Source organism: Amblyraja radiata, chromosome 32, assembly GCF_010909765.2.
Source record: "Amblyraja radiata isolate CabotCenter1 chromosome 32, sAmbRad1.1.pri, whole genome shotgun sequence".
NCBI classification, from domain to species: domain Eukaryota; kingdom Metazoa; phylum Chordata; class Chondrichthyes; order Rajiformes; family Rajidae; genus Amblyraja; species Amblyraja radiata.
The window spans coordinates 16581241-16605487 of NC_045987.1; the positions used below are offsets into that span (position 1 = coordinate 16581241).

Below are 24247 nucleotides of genomic sequence, written 5' to 3' on the forward strand. Positions count from 1 at the left end.
ACAAAGCCAACGACATTTCCAAGTTCTCTAGCTTACATATTTTTCTCCGCAGTAAAAACAGAAGGGAAATATTTATTGAGGATCTTGCCCATCTCCTGCAGCTCCATACGTAGTTGACCACTGTGTTTCTGAGGGGCTCCATTCTCTCTCTCATTGCCCTGTATAGAGGACCCAGATGGCAAATCATGGACATTGTGATCCATTTGCTAATTCATCAATTTTGACTGAGGTGTCTCCCTAAAAAAAGTGGCATAGTGTACCATAACCAATATGATGCTTATGCAAAAAGCAAATATTAAAAAAATCTCTGCAATGAATTGAATTTTGAGCTTAGATTAGATTAGATTAGATTAGATTATTTAATGACCACACAGTCAAGCTGGTGGAATTCAGGTTCAGTACAGGATGTTACAAGGTAGGCTGATTCCCATCAAACATAACATAAAACACAACATCATACAATATACAGTACATGCATGGGGAGGATATGTGCTGTTGTCATAGTGTGTTCAGAATTCGGATTGCGTGTGGGTAAGAACTGTTTTTAAATCGAGATGTCTTGGCGGGCAGTGAGCTGCAGCGCCTTCCTGATGGCAGCAGGTGGAAGATGTGGTGAGCTGGGTGGGAGGGATCAGAGATGATTTTCTTCACCCTTGACACGGACCGTTTGTGATGGAGTGATTCTATTGATGGAAGGGGAGTGCTGATGATTTTGGATGCTTTGTTAACTATGCGCTGTAATTTATTACGGGAGTGAGTGTCTAAACTGCTGAACCAGACTGTAATTGATGAAGTGAGCATGCTTTGGATGATGGCTGTGTAGAATCGGATTAGGAGGTGTTTCCTTACTCTAAACTTCTTGAGCTGGCGGAGGAAGAAGATTCTTTGGTTGGCTTTTTTGTAGATGTGATTTGAATTGATTTTCCATTTGAGGTTATTGCTTATGTGAGTGCCAAGAAATTTGAAGCTCTACATCATTTAACGTTAATTGTGCTTTATGGATGGATGGACGGTTAGTATATTTGTGGCCTAGCAGGAGGCATTCACGTAGCCTCTCTGATAGATTAATTTAATTTCTAGGCCCGTCTTCAGTTAATTTCCGTCACTTTCCCCTGTGTATAACAGTGAATAAATAATGAATGAGGTGGCAATGGATTAAGCTGACATCTAATGTCTGGTATTCTCCTCACTAATGATGGAGCTTCCTTCTCTCTGTCATCTGTCACACACTGAATAGACCACAAATGTAGCTGGTTTCAATTCAGTTCTTATAGGGCAAAGTCTGAGCGCCCACACTCAGAAAAGGATGGCTCTTCTAGAGGGGAATGCAACAGAAAATACAAGAAGGGAAATGTACATGGATAGTCATAGAGTCATAGAGTGAAACAGCGTGGAAACAGGCCCCTTAGGCCCAACTTGCCCACACCGGGCGACATATCCCAGCAACACTGGTCCCATCTGCCTGTATTTGGGCTGTATCCCTCCAAACGTGTCCTATCCATGTACCTGTCTAACTGTTTCTTAAATGTTGGGATAGTCCCTGCCTCAACTACCTCATCTGGCAGCTTGTTCCATACTCCCACCACCCTTTGTGTGAAAAAGGTACCCCTCAGATTCCTATTATATCTTTTCCCCTTCACCTTAAACCTGTGTCCTCTTGTCCACGGTTCCCCTACTCTGGGCAAGAGACTTTGTGCATCTACCCGATCTATTCCTCTCATGATTTTATACACCACTATAAGATCACCCCTCATCCTCCTGCGCTCCAAGGAATAGAGTCCCAGTCTATCTTCTCTGGACCCTTTCCAGCTTGACACCATTTTTCCAAAACATGGTGCCCAGAACAGAATACAATACTCTAAATGCGGCCTCACCAACGTCTTATACAACTGCACCATGACCTCCCAACATTTACACTCAATACTCGGACCGATGAAGGCCAAAGTGCCAAGTGCATTTTTGACCACCCTACCTACCTGCGACTCCACCTTCAAGGCATGAGACTCCACCTTCATCTGAGTTACATATGCAAAGCATCAATTATAATGTAAAGTTAGACACACCAAGTGCTGGAGCAACTCAGCGGGATCAGCAGCATCTCGGGATAGAAGGAATGGGTGACGTTTGGGGTTGAGACCCTTCTTCAGACATCTTCAATTTCTGAAGAATGGTCTTGACCTAAAACATCACCTATTCTTTCTTTCCAGAGATGCTGCCTGTCCCGCTGAGTTACTCCAGCACTTTATGTCTATCTTTGTTGTAAACCAGCATTTGCAGTTCCTTCCTACACATCAATTATAACTTTCTTAATTTTACTTGAGTTCAAATTACATAGACGGCTGTGTTATTTTTGGTGTATTTCCATTGATAATAATTGTAATATTCTTTAAACATTTGCTTTTAAAAAATAGTTTCCCAAGACTGTAATTCATTAATTATACATGTATTAATATCTGGCTAAAAGGTAGGTTTGATCTGCACATAGTACTCACGATTTAACCATTTAAAAACAATAAAGGACATATTAATATTCCTTTCCGCTCGCTCTAATGTTCAGGAATCATTAGCATGAATTATACCAGGAGGTGTCAAGCAAGGAATGTGTCACATAAATCAAAGTGAACTTTATTTATAATGAATCTCTTCAGTTTTATCTGCATTAATAAGTGTACAGAGTGTTACTGGGAAGGGTTATTAATTCTAGATGACCAATGTTCCTGACAACACAGCACTCAATAAGATTAAGTGGTTTTGAATAGGCCGGAACAGAAAGAATTCAATTAATTTAGCAATGCCAAAATGAAAATGAATTAGTTTAGATTAATTTAGTTCAGAGATACGGCATAGAAACAGGCCCTTTGGCCCAACACATCCATGCCGACCATCGATCACCTAGTTCTATGTTATCCCACTTTCCCCTCCACTCCTCTACATACTAGAGGGGAAATTTTTAAGAAGCCAGTTGACCAACAAACCCGCATGTCTTTGGGATGTGTGATGGGACAGACAGCAGCCCAGGTCAGGATAAAACCCCGGTCTCTGGCACTGTCAGGTAGCAGCTCTACCTGCTGCACCACTTTAGCACCTATTAATTATAAGTATCATACATGGAGACAGGTGGAGTTTGGGGACTTGCAGTATGAAGCGGCGCCTCACAGCTAAAGTGACCCAGGTGAGAACCTGATCTGTCTGTGAAGAGTTTATACATTCCGCCACATGAGTTTCCTCTGAATGCTCCGGTTTCTCCCACATCCCAAGGACATGCGGGTTGGTTTCCCAGTGTGTGGGTGAGTGCTAGATGGGTATGTGGGGAGAATCGGACGGAATTAATGTATATGGGTGGTTGAAGGTTCCCTCAGGCTCAGTGGTCAGAATGACCTTGTCTAAATGCGCTGATTTAAAAAATAATTAAACGTTCGAGGCATTAAGTGAGATCATCAGACTGACAAAATTCCTTTCTACGCACAGCATGACTGAAGCGGACTTGTTTGCTTTTGTCTCCTTCCCTTTGTTGGAGTCTTCCCTGTGCTCAGCTGCTCACTCTGGCTTTGGTGATGGGATGGGATTTACCCCTATCTACCCCACTGGAGAACCTCAGACTATCTTTAATCAAAGTTTACTGGACATTATCTTGCATTAAACATGATTCCTTTTATCAAGTATCTGTGCACTGTGCATGGCTCGAATGGAATCATGTACGGTCTTTCTGCAGACTGGTTAACGAGCAACAATAGAACCAGCCTTGCACAACTAAGCATGCACAGAGGTCCCTGCTCCACCACTACTGGAGCTGCAGATGACTAGGGCATTTGATGAAATTCCACTGTGCTGCATTACCTAACCCTTTGTGCCCCCGATGGGCCAATCTCATGCCAATCACGAAAAGCTTAAACCCTGTAGGTCTCCATTTGAAAGTCGAGACAGACATTGAAATAAGTATCGGGAGTGCTTTTTGTGGTGAATTAAACATAAAAAGGGCATGAATTACGAGCAGATAGGGAGAAAGGTTAAAGGATAAAGAGTATTCATTAGTTTCCTAGTGCAACATGTGACAACATCTCTACCGCTGCACGCTGACAGAAACAAGTGGATCACAATACTTACAGGAACGCCGATCGGTCCAGGAAACCCAGTCTCACCTCGGTTACCCTATCACAGAAATTAAAATGAATAATCCATGTACCCAATGACAGTCATGTCAGAGTGATCCAGGAGGTACTAATGCACAGATTGTTCTCTTTTCACAGAATACATCGGGAGGTGAGATTTCACATTTGGTTTCATTGTGGCCCACAACTACTAAAAGTAACATTTAATGCAACAGACCATAAGATCACAGTCGTACGTGATGTTGGCGGCACAATGGCACAGCGGTAGAGTTGCTGCCTCACAGCGCCAGAGACCCGGGTTCAATCCTGTCTACTGGTGCTGTCTGTGTGGAGTTTGTACCGTCTCTCTGTGATAGTGTGTGTTTTCTCTGGGCGCTCCAGTTTCCTCCCACATCCCAAAGATGGTTAATTGACTGCCGTAAATTGTTCCGAGTGTGTCGGAAAGAACTAGTGCACGGGTGATCGCTGGTTGCCGCGGAGTCGGTGGGCCGAAGGGTCTGTTTCCACACTGCGTCTAAATCACAGTCAAAAGTGTCAGAAAGCAGTTGGTAAAGAAAATCATGTATCACCTTCTATAATTAAAGATTTGTTTTTATTTCCACAAAACTAAGTTTAAAAAACTTAATTCCAACAGGATTTGCCTCAAATGTTTAAAACTTTAAATTTTTCATCAGTGAGTTTCTTTTGTTAATATGTGGACAATCTATTTAACCGTCTGTTGGTGTGAACACAAAGGAAGATATTGACATTGGAGCTTAAACTTCCAATTTAAAAAATCTACATCAGGTGCTTTAGCAGCAAGTGTAATACAGCTCCTTGTGAGCAGCTGAAAGCTCAAATTGCCATTGGTGTCAATGCCTGAAGCAGGCAGGACCAAGATAAGGAGAGTAAATCAAGATGAAATAGGGTGACCCACCACATAAAAGTAGCAGAGCAGTGGAGTGCCTTAAGCACCAGGCAGAGTTCATGGATAATGCAGCCATTAAATGGCCGTGGCCACAATAGGTTAATCACATATTAAGACACAAATCACCCAGTAGAATTTAGCAATTTAGCAGAGGCATGTTGTTATCTCTGACACACACACTAGATTGCTGTGTAATATGGTGCATGTTTCTGTGATCTAGTCCTAGCCTTAAGCCACTTTGAGGTTGGAGTCTCCATTACAGAGGCTGAACTCAAACTGTCTCTTCTTTACGTTTATGAATCGGTTGTAACAGTGTCTACAGGATGGCTTTGGATTTCAATTAGACACTGACCGATTCTATTCTACTGGATCATCCTATCAACAACTAGAGAGCGGTTGTGGGCTTCTATCTACCCCACTGGAGAACCTCAGACTATCTTTAATCAAAGTTTACTGGACATTATCTTGCATTAAACATGATTCCTTGTATCAAGTATCTGTGCACTGTGCATGGCTCGAATGGAATGATGTACGGTCTTTCCGCAGACTGGTTAACGAGCAACAAAAGTTTTTCATGTTACCTCGGTACATGTGACAATAAACTAAATAAAATAAAACTAAACTAAAGATAGACCCAAAAAGCTAGAGTAACCCATCTCTGAAGAGGTGACGTTTCGGGTCGAGACCCTTCTTCAGACTGGTTAGACTCCCTAACTAGTCTGAAGAAGAACGTCACCCATTCCTTCTCTCCAGAGATGCAGCTGAACTAGTGTCCCACTGAATTACTCCACCTGTTTGTGTCTATCTTCGGTTTAAACCAGCATCTGCAGTTCCTTCCTACACATTAGACTAAACGATTTTGGCTCACTTACTGAGGATCATCAATGGAAATCCCATCCCATCACCAAAGCCAGAGTGAGCAGCTGAGCACAGGGAAGACTCCAACAAAGGGAAGGAGACAAAAGCAAACAAGTCCGCTTCAGTCATGCTGTGCGTAGAAAGGAATGTTGTCAGTCTGATGATCTCACTTAATGCCTCGAACATTTAATTATTTTTTAAATCAGCGCGTTTAGACAAGGTCATTCTGACCACTGAGCCTGAGGGAACCTTCAACCACCCATATACATTAATTCCATCCGATTCTCCCCACATACCCATCTAGCACTCACCCACACACTGGGAAACCAACCCGCATGTCCTTGGGATGTGGGAGAAACCGGAGCATTCAGAGGAAACTCATGTGGCGGAATGTATAAACTCTTCACAGACAGATCAGGTTGTCACCTGGGTCACTTTAGCTGTGAGGCATTGCCTCTACTAGCTGTGTCATCTTGCTGCCCAGAACGTTTTCAAAGGTCTACCTGCTGAATTGCTTGCTATCCCTGCGTGTGAGCTGCCAGGGATTCTTGCGCAAGGACACTCAGTCTCTCTGAATACAAACATCTTTCACACTCTGTATTTATTCATTCATCTCCTAGTTTACATGGATACCTCTGAAGCCCTCTGAGAATGTATCCCGCAAGCCCCTATCACACTAGTTCTGTTTATCCATCCCACTTTCCCATCCTTTCCCTGCACATTAGGGGCAATTTACAGAGGCCAATGAATCTACAAAGCCGCAAGTTTTTGGGATGTTGGAGGAAACCAAAGCAGCTGGAGGAAACCCACGCACTCACAGGGAGCACGTGCAAACTCCACACAAAGAGCACCAGTAGTCAGGATTAAACCCGGGTCTTGGAGCTGTGAGGAAGCAACTCTAGATGATCACAGTTAATGTTAATTTGGAAACATACTTCTGCCATTCCAATGCTTATCCTTCTACGGACGTAAAATTATGCTTTGGACGAGACAGTAAAATGCTGAATTTTACAAAAGGCCATACGATACCTTGGCTCCTTTCTCTCCCTTGTCGCCAGGTGATCCTGGCCATCCCCTGAAGCCCTAAAATAAATCACATTTGCAGGTGTTTGCATAAACAGACAGAAAGTTGACCCCAACAATGAAAATGCGCAGTTTTGACACAGCAATAGGCTCCAATGAGTTCAACAAATAAATAAGGGCAGGCACTAATATGTACAGAGGGCAGGTAGATGCCAACTTTAAACTACAAGTATACAATGAGTTTAGGCTTTAGAGCTACAGAGTGGAAACAGGACCATCGGCCCACCGAGTCCATGCCGACCAACGATCACCCTGTACACTAGCACTATCCTACACACTGGGGACAATTTACAATATTACCAAAGCCAATTTACCTGCAAACCTGTAGGTCTTTGGAGTGTGGGAGGAAACCAGAGCACCCGGAAAAAACCCAAGTGGTCACAGGGAGAATGTACAAACTCCGTGCAGACAGCACCCGTAGTCAGGATCGAACCCGGGTCTCTGGCGCTGTAAGGCACCAAGTCTACCGCCACCCTGAGTTAGTGGAGCTCAGGTCACAAACTAAAAGTCAGTTTCAGAGCTGTTCACGGACCCATGAGGGAAGGTTTGTCTGGGTTGGCACCAGTTGCAGGCAACTCTGTGACACGGTTTACAGAAGGTAACTCTGACAATTGGGCCTGATGAGACCATCCAGTGGGATAGTCCACTGACATTCACGGGCCACAGCTCGCCTGTGGATATCCATGGAAAGAACATGTAGAAAGAAAAGAGGAAGCTAACATGCCATTGCTTTCCATTTTGAGACAATTCTTCCTCAGATGAAGAGTTGGTTCTGCTGGCGAGTGGAAGGAACTCTCGTTTCTAACCAACCATTGGTTCCATCCAACCTAGTTAACTACCGTTAAACTTCACAAAACTAAATACAAGAACTCGAACATCGTTCATGGGAAATGGTTCCTTCCGTGTAGAGGGTGACTTTGGGCTTCATAGGGAAGACACAAGGACCATGGCAGAGAGCAGAAAATGAGGAACCTTTGGCTGAGGTGAAGAATAAGCAGAAATGTTTTCCCAAATGTTAAAGCAGACTGGATTCAATGTGCAGCCCATCATGTTTTATAGGAGGCGCCCCCCCCCCCCCCCCGCCCCGGGACACAAAGATGGACGGGCGAGGAGAGGAGAGGGACGAAGGTTCGCGGGAACTGCTCCAGTACATTGTGCGCATGAGCCGACCGGACTTCGGACTATGAATAATGGCGGCGCCCGCATGTATAACAGATGCATTTCACTGTGCAGTTGCATATTTGACAAATATTGACCATTGAACTAATGAGAACAAACAATCTATTGTTGATTAGATCAATACTCACCTGTTCCCCTTTCTCTCCGCAAATTCCCTTCTCTCCCAGGTCCCCCTGAGGTCCCTGTTAAACAGAAGGGAACGTGAGAACAGGGAAGTTACCAGGTCACTGCCCCTCCTATATTGTCACACTGACTACACCTCAAACTGGAGTTCATTGGCGATGACTAACCTTTATCTTTAACCAAATATAGATGTATTTAAGTATTTACAATGCTATTTACAATACAAAATTATTCAAAACAAACCACCACCACAACTGTTATGTATGTAATAGAAATAGTGTTACCTGCCTCGAAGTTAAAGGGGGAGGAGTGTCAGGTATGTGATAATTAGCATATGCAATTAGTGTCTTGTGATGTCTTGTGCAAGTACGCATGTGCACAGGGAGACTCAAGGTGGCGTCCTGCAATAAAGTAGCTTGTAAGGTTACTCCCGTGTTCGAGCCTTATTTAAGTCTGTTCCAAGCATCCAAATACATGACAACAACAAAGCAAGTAAAACAAATGTTCTTTAAACAACTATTTTCCCATTGCTATTAAGGATTCATTCCGTCCCCCGCGGTGACCAGCGGTCCTGGAAACCCCCCAGGGCGCCCATGGACAGCGTGTAATCCCTCTCTAATACCACCTGGGCACGAACATAACCCCTGACAAGGAGCAGACAGCTGGCTCGGGCAGAGCCCTCTTCCGCCTGGTGCCTTGACTCACGGATGGCCAGCTTGGCCAGGCCTAGGAGCAACCCAACCCGGACATCTTCAGCCCTACCCTCTCCCCTACGCACAGGGTGTCCAAAGATGAGGATGGTGGGTGTGAAATGTACCCAGAAGGTAAGGGGCAGCCCCTTTAGGTATTGGAACAGGGGCTGCAACGATGAATAACCTTGGTGCACCTGGACTGGGTGGTGGATGCTTGAAGCGCAAGATCTTGCTTTCCTACCCACCCACCTCTCCACTTCACCTCACATATTATTCTGCCAAGATTTAATAATTGGATAACCACGCTGTCGGGTCTCACCCCCAGATAGCTGGAGATTTACAGACAGATTTAAAACATTGCAGTAACCTGCTGAGCCAGAAGGAGCCTCCAGCCTTCTCAACTCTTATCGTTCAGATTTTACTGCAACCGCACAGGGCTCCAGCAAAAGCGCTCATTAGCTCCGCACAGCAGGCGACTGAATCATTACATGCTCACCACTGAGATGATTCAATGCATGATAATGCAGCTCAGACAATCAGTCCACCCCCTCCACTAATCCCCAATATTACACACATTTTGCTCAAGACCATCGCACAAAGTAGATATTTTCACCATTCAAACTTGATTCTCCTCACTGACAGCAAGACAATGACAGCACTAAGCGCCTTGAGTATTAGAAAGGCGCTATATAAATCCCATCCATTATTATTATTATTAAGTGTTCAAGAAGGAACTGCAGATGCTGGAAAATCGAAGGTACACAAAAATGCTGGAGAAACTCAGCGGGTGCAGCAGCATCTATGGAGCGAAGGAGATAGGAAACGTTTCGGGCCGAAAACCTTCCTTCTGATGCATGGTGTGCATTATGCACGCATGGCGCGTGGTGAGATGTGGTGGCGCAGGCAGTGACGCGCGGTCGTGCGCGGCGACCCAGGATTTTGGGATTCACAAAATCTTCGCTCGCCACCTGCGTGACGTGCAAATGACGTTCAAGTGGGACAGGCCTTTTATGTGCCATCAGATTAGAATTGGTGCAAAACACTCACTGGTTTCCAGGGAACATCTAAACACCTTAAATTTCCACAGCCAAAATGATTCAATGCACACTGACAGCTTTTATTGTGTGAATGCAAACTACACTACATTATTAAGGTGTAAATCCTGTCAACACCCTCACTGATATGTTTCACTAATAATGAAAACAGCTTTATTACAATCACTGCAGCACATTACTGTGAAATGCTCTGGTTTCCTGTTGAACCATTCAATTGAATGTAGATGCACAAAGATTGTGGGAAATGAGATGAAAAGGCCTGGTGAGCAGCTGCCTGTTGAAGGATCATTTCAATGAGTTTTACAGCTGGGAATGGGCCAACCTAGTTCATTACCTGGAAACAAGGAACTGCAGAGGCCGGTTGATACAAATAGACACAAAGTGCTGGAGTAACTCAGCGGGTCAGGTAGCATCATTGGGAGAACATGGAAAGGTGACGTTTCAGGTTGCGATCCAGTCTGAAGAAGAGTCCCGACCCGAAACATCATCTATCCATTTTCTGCAGATACTGCTTGCTCCGTTGAGATATTCCAACACTGCATCCTCTTGTCCATTACCTGTTCGCCATGAACACCAGGTGGGCCGCGAGGACCTGCTTCACCAGCGATGCCACTCGACCCTCTCTCACCTGGCGGGCCTGGGAAACCTCTCGGTCCTTGTTGCCCCTGAAAGGAATGAAAATAAATAGTGACTGAAACAGAGACACAAGGAACTGCAGGTGCTGGAACCTTGAGCAAAAAACAAACAGCTGGAGGAACTCAGCGGGTCAGGCAGCATCTGTGGGCGGAATGGACACATGACGTTTCAGGTCGGGACACTTCTTCAGACTCGGAGAACTTTTTTAAAAGTAGTCATATTTTGAAGAGATTTCACAGTAAGGTAGAGATTCAAGAAGACTGCAGATGCTGGAATCTTGAGCAAAATTAAAACTGCTGGAGGAGCTCAGCAGGTCAGGCAACATCTGTGGAGGGAAGGGACAGATGACGTTTTGGGTCGGGATGCTTCTTCAGAGCTGTTTCGTGCTTTGCATGTTTTCTGGCATTTGAATTCAGCGAGGAGAGATGGGATGATATTTAAAAACAGAATTACTTCATGCTCCGTACTGCCATTCTGCGCAAATGCCCATTAGTGGATGGCGACTGCTGCCATCTCTGCCACCAATGAACGAGAACATTGTCAGAGATGGTGTACTGAAGGTCTTTGCCAGTGCAGTGCAGTTAATGAGGGGAACTTGTACTGATTACTGGCCCATTCCGAGGCTAACAGCTGCTTCATAAAAACCTCTGCCAACCAGCCAGTCTGATCCTCATTAGATAACTACTTTCAGCAAGCTCATTGACTACTGAATGCACTAATTAAGCATTGAAGAAGGAGAAGGCACGGGTTTTTATTGTGGTTTTTAACATATGCAGGAATTCCTTTATGAGATACTATCATGGAACAGGGCAGTCAGCAAATGGTTACTTAGGAGACAAAAAAAGTCCCCAGACACTGGAATCTTGGGCAAAAAGCAAACTGCTGGAGGAACTCAGTAGACAAAGCAGCATCTGTGGAGGGAATGGACAGATGACGTTTTAGGTCGAGATTCTTCCAGACTGGAAATTTTCACCAATATTCATCACTACCAACACTTGTCCCAGAATAATTCCAAAGACAGAAGAGGATGGATTCCTCAAGGTGTTCAATTTGTGTCTGAATTCAGTCTGAAGAAGGGTTTCGGCCCGAAACGTCGCCTATTTCCTTCGCTCCATAGATGCTGCTGCACCCGCTGAGTTTCCCCAGCAATTTTGTGTACCTTGGATTCCTCAAGGGCCTGTTTCACCAGCATGCGATTGCATGCGTCTGGCGCGACCAAATGTGGTGGCTTGAGGCGTACGGCCTCGCGGGGCCGGTCCCACTTCCAACCACGGAGCCGTCCGGAGTTGTGCGGGGCTGGTCCCGACATCATACTCACCAATCAGCTGGGCAGGAGGCGGGCCGACTGAATTTGGACGTCGCACGGCGTCGGGCGGTTACGTCATCACGCAACGGCACGCCGGGCGATGATGTCATCGAGCAACGCCACGCGCTAGGCGACGCCGTCAAGACGCTGTGTACGGTGTCGAGGCGCTGTGTATGGCGTCAATGCGGCTGCAGGCCGACAGGCCGTTGCCGCGCGGAATTTCTGGACCGTGTCAGTTTCTCGGAGCCCCGCGCGATGTCGGGACCAGCCCCGCACAGCTCCATACGGCTCCGGCGTTCGAAGTGGGACCGGCCACTTATGGCTCAAGCGACCACGTTAGGTCGCGCTTGCCACATGCAGTCGCATGCTGGTGGGACAGGCCCTTCACTGGTTACAGCTTATAACAATAGAAGCAGAATCTATCTGGCAGATGTGTGCAGACTGGGATTGATTAAGTTAATTTCCAAATGTTCAATGTGCAGCTGTTATGGGTTGTCATGCTGCAGAGTGAAGCAAGGTCTCTTGAATGAGTATGGCATGTTGACTAATGTTCAGGAACTCCATCCAGCAATGCAGGGGAGCAAGTGCCAAGGAGAGGAAAGCCAAAAACTCTGTAATAATCTGGGAATAATAAAACACAGCATAACATGCAGAGCCGTTTACTGGACACAGTGTAATCCGTCACGTAGGACTCACTGCCATTTAACAGGTGTTTGAACCAGAACAAAAGCAGCTTCGAGCTTTTGTAAATGATTTTTTCAGCCTGTCCATTGTATCTCAAAGCACCGCTAACAGAATTAGAATCATTGAGTCATAGAGTGATACAGTGTGGAAACAGGCCCTTCGGCCCAACTAGCCCACACCGGCTGCCATGTCCCAGTTACACTAGTCCCACTTGCCAGCATTTGGTCCATATCCCCCCAAAACTGTCCCATCCATGTACCTGTCGAACTGCTTCTTAAATGTTGGGATAGTCCCTGCCTCAGCTACGTATTGCACAAATTGCAAAGATTTGTATGCATTTCACGATCAAAATGTAACAAATTTAGGGCAAGTCATGAGAGAGGAATGGCCAAGTAACAGGACAGTGGTGGGTCTCATCAGTGACAATGATGAGTCGGCGTACAGGATGGAGGTGGAGCTGCTCACAGGATGGTGCAAATCCCACAACCTCATTCTCAACGTGGGAAAAACTAAGGAGATGGTGGTTGACTTCAGGAGGGCGGGAAAACAACACCATACACCTCTGCACATCGATGGAGCTGATGTGGAAAGGGTCAGCAGCGTGAAGTTCCTAGGACTTCACCTGTCAGATGACCTGACGTCCACGACCAACACCACAGCACTGGTCAAGAGAGCCCAGCAGCGACTACACCCTCTCCAAAGACTACGTAAAGCAGGTCTCCCCACTACACACCTACGAACTTTTTGTAGGGGACAATCGAGAGCACATTAACCTACGGCATCACTTCCTGGTTCGGGAGCTGCAAAGCGTACGAACGGCACCAACTTGACAGGATTGTGAAGACTGCCAGCAGGATTATTGGTGCTCCACTCCCTTTCCTGCTGGACATATACAGGAAGAGATCTATCAGCAGAGCCATCTCCATCATCAAAGACCCCTACCACCCATCGCATCACATATTCTCCATCCTGCCATCTGGGAAGAGGTACAGGAGCATTAGCTGCAAAACCAGCAGGATGCTCCTCAGCTTCTTCCCGCAGGCTATAAGACTGATAAACGGACTTTGCCCCCTGCCAAAGTATCGCGCACCAACCACCAACCTGGACACACTGCAGCAGAGCCACTGTCGTGCCGCTGCCGATCGGAACGCCTGTTGATGTTTAGTAGAGACTAGAGTGTTTAATTTGTTCATGATATATGTATTTTTATTTCTATTTATTTTTTACTGCACACTGAATGGACACTGGTTGAGCAACGTTTTTTTGTTTCCTCTGGGTATGTGAGTACTCAGGAAAATTACAATAAAGATATACTATACTATACTACTATAAACGGTGTGTCAATGCCCATAAATACAGTGGACACCACTTCATACTGTCAATGCAGTAAGTAGTTCCAGGTATTTACCATTTGGTGGCAATGCAGCACCAGGGAATAGATATCTCACGAAGGAGTGAATCTCACAAAGCATGCACTGTCCATGATTTTTAAATATTGGCTAGACCGTATAAATTCCCTGATAAATTGTGCACATCCATCTGCTTAGCAAACGCTGGCTAAGATTCAGAGAATGCACCTAAACTCTGCGGTTAGTCAGCAGGCCTGGACGTTAGCTCTTCCGCCTGCTAGCTGCCAGCGTCCAGAGTGAAAGGCCCCTCCACTGGTTCACTATCTCACGGAGAGAATGAATCAGACCTCTGCACAGACGCTGAATCAGGCCCCTGAAAGCCGGGGGCCGTCATCTCACCTGGATTCCAGGTCAGTTTTGGACGGAGAATCTGAAGAAGGGTCTCCACCCAAAAAGTCACCTATTCTTGTTCTCCAAAGATACTGCCTGACCCACTGAGACCCTCCAGCACTGTGCGTCCTGTGTATTAACCAGCTACTGCAGTTGTTTGTTTGCATGACTTATACAATGATAATCCCTTACTCGGTTAGAGCGGACAATAACAGACACAATTCCTCCTGCTACGGTCCATTATAACGAGGGTTTACTGTACTTCTAATTGTTTTGTTCAGTAAGGAGAGTTATTTTTAATTGAATCTTTAACATGCAGTAACCATGATATTAGTTATTATCAATGAACGATTGGGCTCGGATACAATGAATAACATCCCTCACTCCTCAAACACTGGTCCACATGCTCATCACTTCCCTCAGATACCATTGAACAGGTAATGTTTGACAAAAGAATCCCACTCAGCATGCATCTTCCAACATGATCTTCTGCTGCCATCATCCTCAAAGCCCTGTTCCACAGTCGAAGTTCATTCCAAGAGCTCTCCCGAGTTTGCCCTGATTCGAACTCGGAGATTTACGGTAATGGCCACTCATCGGTACTCGGGGCTCTCGTGGACATTTTTCATCATGTTGAACAATCTTCATGAGTCTTCCCGTGCTTACCTGCCTTTAGCGAGTCTTCCCGAGTACCTACCGTTAGCGTTAAGAGACGTCCCCGAGCTCCGACGTACCCGCTACGTTCCTTCTCCGTGCTTGCCACGAGTTTGATTTTTTTTAAACTCGGGAGAGCTCTTGGAATGAACTCGTACCGTGGGACAGGGCTTTCAAGCTGTTATTTCTGACGGTGAAGGCCAGGTGGTTTGGATAGAGTGGGATGGAAAGCCAAAACTGCATCACTGGTGGACTTGGGACATTTATGTGGAAGTGGCATCCCATAGCACTTCACCACAATGTCAACGGGAGCCCACAAACGTACGGCGGCAAGAAAAAATATTTGACATGGAGCCTAGCAAGTGAGTACGTCCTTCCAGAAACAACTTCCACAACGGTACACTCTTGTAGCAAGAAGTGCTGAGAAACAATCATTTCCAGAATTCTTGCCATTTTCTCCTTTTTAGTTTTGTTTGAATGGAATACTTTATTGTCACATGTGACGTCACAGTGAAATTCTTTGCTTGCATACCCAAGGTAATACAGTTTAGAGACACAGTGCAGAAACAGGCCCTTCGACTAGCAATGTTACAAAATTTTGAGATTTTAAAAATCAAGTCTGTAATTTATCCCATCAGATAAAGCATAAAAATAAGTTTAATTTGACACCTAATTCACTTTCATATCTCAAGTATTTAAAAAGTTATGGCCATTTTCATACTGGGAAATGAGCATCTTGTTCCCTATTGATTTTCTATGGACATAACAAAAAAGCTGTGATCGTGAACAGTCAAAAGCCCATAACTTTCTTAAAAATTAAGAGAACTGAATGAAATTTTCAGTTATCATAGATTGAAGCATTCTGAAACAAATATAAAATAATCTTACTTGGATGACCTGAAATTAAAGCATATAATTAGTTAGTTACCTAATTGTAGCTAATTTCAGACTTCAATTACTAGATCTAAACATCTATCCATTTCTTAATAAATGATTAACATTTTTAAATAGCCTAAATGTCCAAATAATATTCACAAATAATTCACAATAAAACATGATTTTAAAATCTCATTTACATTAATTTATAGGCCAAATGGAAGGAATTTAGTGTTCAATTGCTGTAAATTAAAGTCCATTTTAAATCAGCTTTCCAGTGGGTCCCTGTGTAACGCGCTGGTTTAGAACGTTCACATTGCGGTAGATTTGTGCCCCAAATGCCCAGAAAAATACTGCGGGATATAATGGGCCCAAAATGAGCTACTCGCAATATTAAACTTTGTATAAAGGGATCTTTAGAAGCCCTTTTTAATGTAAAAATATACAGCATACCTCCTGTGGTTTGCTTTATGAGACCCTGCGGTTGCTGCCGGTCGCGGGTTTAGAGACTGATTTTTAAACTACTATAACTATTATACGAGGCCGTTAAACCTAATAATAGCTTTTGCGACGGGGTCTTTCAGCGATTTTTCGTTAATAATTAACTAGGCTGAACATCTTCGATTTGAACAGCCTAGAGAAAATCGCGTTTTAAACCCGCCCCCTCTAAACGGCGCCAAAATCGCGCACACGGGCTGCGGAAGATTTTCAACGACGCTTCAGGTAGGCTTTGCAACATACCTACTTCGACTCACTGAGTCCGCGGCGACCAGCGATCTCCGCACACGAATACTATCGTACACGCACTAGGGACAATTTACAATTATACCAAGCAAATTAACCTACAAACCTGTACGTCTTTGGAGTGTGGGAAGAAAACTGGAGGAAAACCCACGCAGGTCACGGGGAGAACGTACAAACTCCGTACAGGCAGCACCCGTAGTCTGGATGGAACCCCGGGTCTCTGCCGCTAAAAGGCAGAAATTCCACCGCTACGCCAGCGTGCTGCCCTTCTTCAGTCCCGAGATAAGAATGCCAGCCCAGAATCACACATCACATCTCTACCCAGCTATTCACTGATCAAAACCTTAAAGCATTTTGCGACATAACTTTTCACAACACAAAGAACAAAATTAATTTGCATTCCAAATATGAGAGAAAGCAATGGATTGTTTTTGTTGGGTTAGTTAGTTTTCCGAGTTCTTGAGATAACACTCACCTCATCGCCCTGCTTGCCCAGTGGACCTGGGTATCCTGGAACGCCAGGGGGACCCTACAAAAATTCACCATCAATCGTCAATCACAGTTTAATGAAGCAAAGAGCAATAGCAACATTTTTTTTGAAAGCAGATTCAAGTTTTCTTTTCATTAAAGGGTTCAAAGGACCGGAAACGTTAACTGAGAATGATTTTACTGCTTGTATTACCATCGTCACAAACTCATTCTAACTGGCAAGTCATAAGATCATGTGATCGGAGGGGAATTAGGCCATTCGGCCCATCAAGTCTACTGCACCATACAATCATGGCTGATCTATCTCTCCCTCCTAAACCCCTTCTCCCCATAATCTCAGACACCCCTACTAATTAAGAATCAAGTCTTGGCCCATTTTAACACCTCAGGCCTATCTAAAAGTGACCGTCCGTTTCCTTTTAAAACATTGGTCGGAAATGGGGTGAGTTCCAGTAAATATCGCTGAAGATTAAAGGGAACAGTCCTGAGTGAGATAAATGTGAGGGCGGAATGGGAATGGGAATGGTTGGCTGTTGGGAGGGTTGTGGCGGGGTTCAGACTGGGCGGAAGGAGGAAAGGAGGCTAAAGAATTTCAGGACCAGGACTCAGCTGTGAGGAATCTGAGGAAAATGTATCAATAGATAAAACTTTCCTGCAGTTTTTCTACTGTAAAGCTAGTGAGTTCCACACCAAAAACTCATCCTAATCCCACCAATTAAAACTGAGACGCCGACTTTAGACTATCGAGATACAGCGTGGAAACAGGCCCTTCGGCCCACCTGGACCGTGCCGACCAGTGGTCACCCCATACATTAACCTAAAAAAACTAGGGACAATTTTACAAGTTACCACAGCCAATTAACCTACAAAGCTGCATGACTTTGGAGTGTTGGAGGGAACCGGAGCACCCGGAGAAAACCCACGCAGTCACAGGGGGATTGTACAAACTTCGTACAAGCAGCACCCGTAGTCAAGATCAAACCCGGGTCTCTGGCGATGAAAGACAGCAATGTGGTGTGGAAATGAGGCTTTTATAAGTGATATACTAAGATTTTATATGTATTTTATGGTGTTTTTATATGCAATGTATTTTTATGTAATGTTGTCCCTTGTCTGGACTTTGTGTCTGAAATAAAGTTTATTATTATTATTATTATTATTATTATTATTATTATTATACAGTTAATCAAGATGGCGGCCTCCTGCTTTTATGGCTTCACTGCAAGGGAATAGTGAGGTCTTTGGGTTCTTCATCCTCGGATCTGGTTCCAACCTTTGTACCAGATTGAAGGTGGTTCAATAGGTATGCATCATTCCTGCTGCTCTCATCTTAACTTTGGACGGCACAGTGGCGCAGTGGTAGTGTTGCTGCCTTACACTGCCAAGAGTCCTGGGATCGATCCCAACTACGGGTGCTGCTTGTATGGAGTTTACACTGCGTGGGTTTTCTCTGGATGCTCCGGTTTCCTCCCATACTCCAAAGGTGTGCAGGTTTGTAGGTTAATTGGCCTGGTATAATTGTAAATTGTCCCTCGTGTGTGTAGGGTAAAGTTGGTGTGCGGGGATCGATGTTCAGCCCGGATTCGGTGGGCCGAATGGCCTGTTTCTGCTCTAAACTAAACTAAAGACATGGTCTGTGTGGCAGTGGCAAGTTTACAGTCAGAACAAGAGGCACAATTGTGTACGGGCCATTGTGGAGCAGGTATTTTTTGAATGCAACTGGAGGTATAACGACATCTGTGCTTCAGTTTACGAGTGTCAGTATTGAATGTTTCCTGCTCAAGATCACAGCAGCTTCTCAAATACCTCGAATCTTCCGTTCTGGTGCCGATTATTACAACTTTAACACATTACATTATTGCTCAACTGACCTGGCAGCTGCACCTTTATTCTGAGAGGTCATTTAAACTATTTTTGCTTTCTGTTGCATCTATTTTGGTTTTGACTTACAGGAGGGCCTGGTTTTCCCGGGGGTCCAGAAGGTCCCGAAACTCCACGCTGGGTCTAAAAGTGGCACAGAACGGAGACAACATCAGCACATCTAAAACAGCACGTCAGAGAGTTTAAAATGCAACGTAATCATTCTTATATTCCTGCCGAAGAGATACCTGTGGAATAACAACTGATATTATATGCTTTTCATTCACTTTAATGCTTCTTCAATAAACTATAATGTTATACTTCCATAAGCTATAATGTTAAGCTTCTTCCAACAGAAGTTCTGGTAAGTTTATTTGAGAGACTTTTGGATAGGCACATGAATCTGCAAGAAATGGAGGGATCTGGATAACACGAAGGCAGTTAAGAGTTGATCTTGGCAAAATGTTCGGCACGAACAGTGTGGGCCGAAGGGCCTGTTCATGTGCTGTTCAATGGTGTCATGCCGTTGTTTCATTTTGCAACTTTAAAGATACAGCGCGGAAAAAGGCCGTTCGGCCCACCGATCACCCAGTACACTAGCACTATCCAACACACAATACACCCAGTACACTAGCACTATCCAACACACAATACACCCAATGCACTAGCACTATCCAACACACAATACACCCAGTACACTAGCACTATCCTACACACAATACACCCAGTACACTAGCACTATCCAACACACAATACACCCAGTGCACTAGCACTATCCAACACACAATACACCCAGTACACTAGCACTATCCTACACACAATACACCCAGTACACTAGCACTATCCAACACACAATACACCCAGTACACTAGCACTATCCAACACACAATACACCCAGTACACTAGCACTATCCTACACACAATACACCCAGTACACTAGCACTATCCAACACACCCAGTACACTAGCACTATCCAACACACCCAGTACACTAGCACTATCCAACACACAATACACCCAGTACACTAGCACTATCCAACACACAATACACCCAGTGCACTAGCACTATCCTACACACTAGGGACAATTTTACAATTTTTTACTGAAGAAAATGAACCTACAAATCTGAACGTCTTTGGCGTGTGGGAGGAAACCGGAGCACCCGGAGAAAACCCACGCGGTCATGGGGAGAACGTACAAACTCCGTACGGACAGCACCCGTGCGCAGGATCGAACCCAGGTCTCTGGTGCTCTAAGGCTGCAACTCTACCGCTGCGCCACTGTGCTGCCCTTTTTTAAGCAGCATTTGAACATTTGGATATCTGGAATTGAGCCCTGGCAGAATAAAGTAACGCTTCAATGCGTGGAACCAAGACAGACAGTTAGCATCCTGCAGCGGTCGTTCCTTGTATTGGTAAATTCTTGACCCAGACAGTATTGTCTGCAGAGAGGCGCAAACAGGAAACCCAGGTGTTTCTCCTCAGGCAACGAAAGAAAAATTGGAGAAAAGTCATCGCAGGTCAATGGTGCCAAGAGCTTCTCACCAAGTTTGGGGCAGGGAGCAGGTTAACTGCCCTCCCTAACAGCCATGGGATGATGTGCGGTGTCAAATGGCCTCAAATGTTATGAGAATATAAATTTTACCAACTTATCAACAGTTACCTCTTTGGGATAGACACAAAATACTGGAGTAACTCAGCGGGTCAGGCAGCATCTCTGGAGAGAAGAAATGGGTGACGTTTCTGGTCGAGACCCTTCTTCAGACTAAGATGGGTCTCGACTCGAAGCGTCACCCATTCCTTCTCTCCAGAGATGCTGCCTGACCCGCTGAGTTACTCCAGCATTTTGTTTCCATCTTCGATTTAAACCAGCATCCGCAGTTATTTCCCAGTCCTCTTTGGAATTCCAGTTGTGCTGCAGATAATTCTGCCTTTGGGTACTGGCAGCAAGACATGCAATTTCTCCATAAAATATTTATGAAACATTAAAGTTTAACACTAACTTATACTTGGCATGAGCGATGTTTCGCACTTACCGGCCAGCCTGCCAACAACATTTGATAGGTTTGTGTTTGCTGTTGGAAAACATAAAAGAAAATTAGTAGATTAAAGCGTAAATTGTGTTTTGCGAATTTAAAGTTGTTCTGCACAGAGCTAAAATATTTTTTTTCCATCAGTGCAATGGCACTGTGCAATCCAACTATGGTAGACACAAAATGCTGGAGTAATGCCCCTGTCCCACTTAGGAAACCTGAATGGAAATCTCTGGAGACTTTGCGCCCCGCCCAAGGTTTCCGTCTGGCTCCCGGACGTTCCCGGAGGTTTTTATCGGTCTCCCTAATGGTCGAAAGTGGTTTCCGCTTCTTCTATGTTCCGGCGATTATTTCAAAAAATTCAAAACCGGCCGCGACTAAAAATAGGTTGCCGGTTTAAAAATCGGTGATTTTATAGTCGAAGCCGGTTGCGATGCTAGTTGCAGGTGGTTGCCGGAGGTTGCAGGTAGTGGAAGGTAAGACCTAAACTATTTCAGTAAGACCTTCCACTACTTGCAACCTCCGGCAACCACCTGCAACTAGCATCGCAATAGTGCACTAGCAATCCCTTCACAATACCAATCCCTTCACAATACCAATGGAATTTGCTTTTCCTTTTTGGAGAAAAGGCCTCAAGCTTCTACATCACTCTCAGTAAGATTCTTGAGGGTGTCAATGAGCCACACAGCACAAAAACAGGCCCTTTGGCCCACAGTGTCTATGCTGACCATTATCCCATTTACCAGCAGTTGGTCTTTGGCTGCCATTGCATTGGTGGGTCAAGTGGTCGATGTGAGAGTACCTGACTCCACCACTTAAACTAGTCCGACAGGATCTCCCATCAACAAATCCATACTGATCAACCCTTGCCTCAAAGTTTTGAGCAAAGGTTGCCCTGCCATTGATATTAGACGATCTAACCTGTAACTGGACACAAGGAACTGCAGATATTGGTTTACAAAAAAAGACACAAAGTGCTGGAGTAATTCAGCAGGTCAGGCAGCATCTCTGGAGGACGCAAATAAAGGGCCACACCTGAAACGGCACATATGCATGTTCTGCAGACAAGCAGCCAGACACACTGAGTATCTCCAACACTTTGTGTGTATTTTACCCAATAATTACCAGTTTTTTCCCTGCAGCATTTCTTGAACTAAGGTGCCACATTTGCTGTTGTGAGATAAATGTATGTATTTTTAATCAAAAACGGCATGCGTCCCTTTTCCCTCTGCAATTGACTCTTTGTTGCACGAGAGAGAAAAGAATATTTGAAATTCCAGGGTAATCATGCATTCCTAAAATTGGCAACAAGGCAAATGTTTTCATTGTAGTTGGGTAAAATTCACTTAAATTTAGATAAAAGCGTGATGAGTACATGGAACGAACTGCCAGACAAAGTAGTTGAGGCAGACACAATAACAGCATTAAAAAGGCGTTTGGACAAGTTCATGAATAGGAAAGGTTTAAAGGGATATGAGCCAAACATGGGCAAATGGGACTAACTAAGATGGGACATTGTGGTTGGCATGGGCGAGTCAAGCTGAAGGGCTGGTTTCTGGGACTCTTGACACAGAGGGCAATGGCCACATTTACTGGTGACGTTACATTACTGGAAATTACACAAGGAAATTGCCAACAAAGTTTCCAAATTTCGCTGGATATCCAAACTCTTCACTTGCCTCTTTTTGGGATTTCTTTGCCTTCCCAATGAAACAGGAAGAAGGGAATGTAAAGGTAGTTTAAGCAGAGAGTGGTTGATATCTGGAATGCGCTGCCAGAGAAGTTGGTAGAATCAGACAATCAGTACATTTAAGAAGCATTTGGACGGACATTCAAAAGGCAAGACGTAGAAGATGAGCGACCTAATGCATGTGGATGGTATTAGTGTAGATGAGCAAATAGATCAGCATGGATTCAGTGGGCTGAAGTACTGTACAACTCTGAGTTCTATGACTCCTAATCTCTCTATCAATTCAGGTATCAATTCAGCAGCCAGTACAAATAGTTCATCTAATGGGGCTGTCCCACTGTAGGAGCTAATTCACGAGTTCTCCCGAGTTTCCCCCAATTCGAACTCGGAGAATTACGGTAATAGCCGCTCGTAGGTACTCGTGGACATTTTTCAACGTTGAAAAAGCTTCACGAGTCTTGCCGAGCTTACCGCGTTTCCCGAGTACCTGCCGTTAGAGTTACGAGCCGCTAAGAGACGTCCCGAGCACCGATGAACCCGCTCCGTACATTCTATGTGCTTACCACGAGTTTGATTTTTTTTTTCAGGTGAGGTCTTGAATTAGCTCAGACAGTGGGACAGCCCCTTAAGTTTGCATACAAATTCATCCCTGATTGTGAGCATTACTCTTGGAGTCAATGTATAACATTGTTGATGGAATAATACTGGTCAGTAATCAGTAGATGGAAGCTATCACGTACAAGCCAATTTCTCTGGCTCCCAACTGAATGAACACTGACAATTACTGTGGCCACTCAATTGAGCGATATCCGGCTGTTAATCAGTTTATATTTTACACGATAAATGAAGGTGGTAAAATAGGCAGGCACAAACAGAATCTAAAGAAAACCTCTCATGAATGGAAGGAATTACTATGACACAAGCATGTTAGCAAAGACTCTTAAGCAAATTGCTTGTTCTTTGGTTCAGGGCCTTTATTTATATCTGGGTCAATGGTTCCAGTAAGTATCGCCCATTGCTGATTGCTGTGTGAAAACACACTGCTGCATATTTATCAGGAACAAATTACCCGTGACATTTGAGGGCGTATGCAGAGCACATTTACAGGGAGAAAAATAGGAAATTAGTTTCCACTTTAAATCCCTTTGAATTGTGACAAAATAAACAAATAAAGTTTAAATCTGTACGGAGGGAAGAGAAAGAAATAAAACAAGTTTGAGAAAGAGCACAAGATAAAGATAAAGAGAGAGAGAGAGAAAATGGTGAGAGTGAAAGAGGGAGGTGAGAAAAGGAGAGAGAAGCCTAGGGAGAGAAGAGAGGGAGGGATAGGGAAAAGGAAGTGGAATGAGAGTGAGGAGAAGGAAAAGGGGAGGAAATAGGGGCAAAAGGAGAGGGAAAGGAGGAAGGGGAGAGAGAGAAAGGAGGAGAGAGAGAGAGAGAGAGGGGGAGACAGTGAGAGCGGGGAACAGAGAGAGGGGAGCACAGAGAGAGAAGGGGACAGAGAGTGGGGAACAGAGAGAGTGGGGCAGAGA

The 24247-nt window shown here is 44.7% G+C and overlaps 1 protein-coding gene across 2 annotated transcripts in view; it reads right to left on the reverse strand.

Moving 5' to 3' along the window:
* Positions 1 to 24247, reverse strand: part of LOC116991000 (collagen alpha-1(I) chain-like) — a 196726-nt gene that overhangs the window by 84695 nt on the left and 87784 nt on the right. For both annotated transcript variants that reach the window (XM_033049254.1, XM_033049253.1), the window contains 7 exons: positions 21029 to 21067; positions 19085 to 19138; positions 17121 to 17174; positions 10564 to 10671; positions 8265 to 8318; positions 6904 to 6957; positions 4105 to 4149 (listed from right to left, as the gene is read on the reverse strand). In XM_033049254.1, the coding sequence (XP_032905145.1) occupies positions 4105 to 4149; positions 6904 to 6957; positions 8265 to 8318; positions 10564 to 10671; positions 17121 to 17174; positions 19085 to 19138; positions 21029 to 21067 (408 nt within the window). The remainder of the gene's footprint in view (positions 1 to 4104; positions 4150 to 6903; positions 6958 to 8264; positions 8319 to 10563; positions 10672 to 17120; positions 17175 to 19084; positions 19139 to 21028; positions 21068 to 24247) is intronic.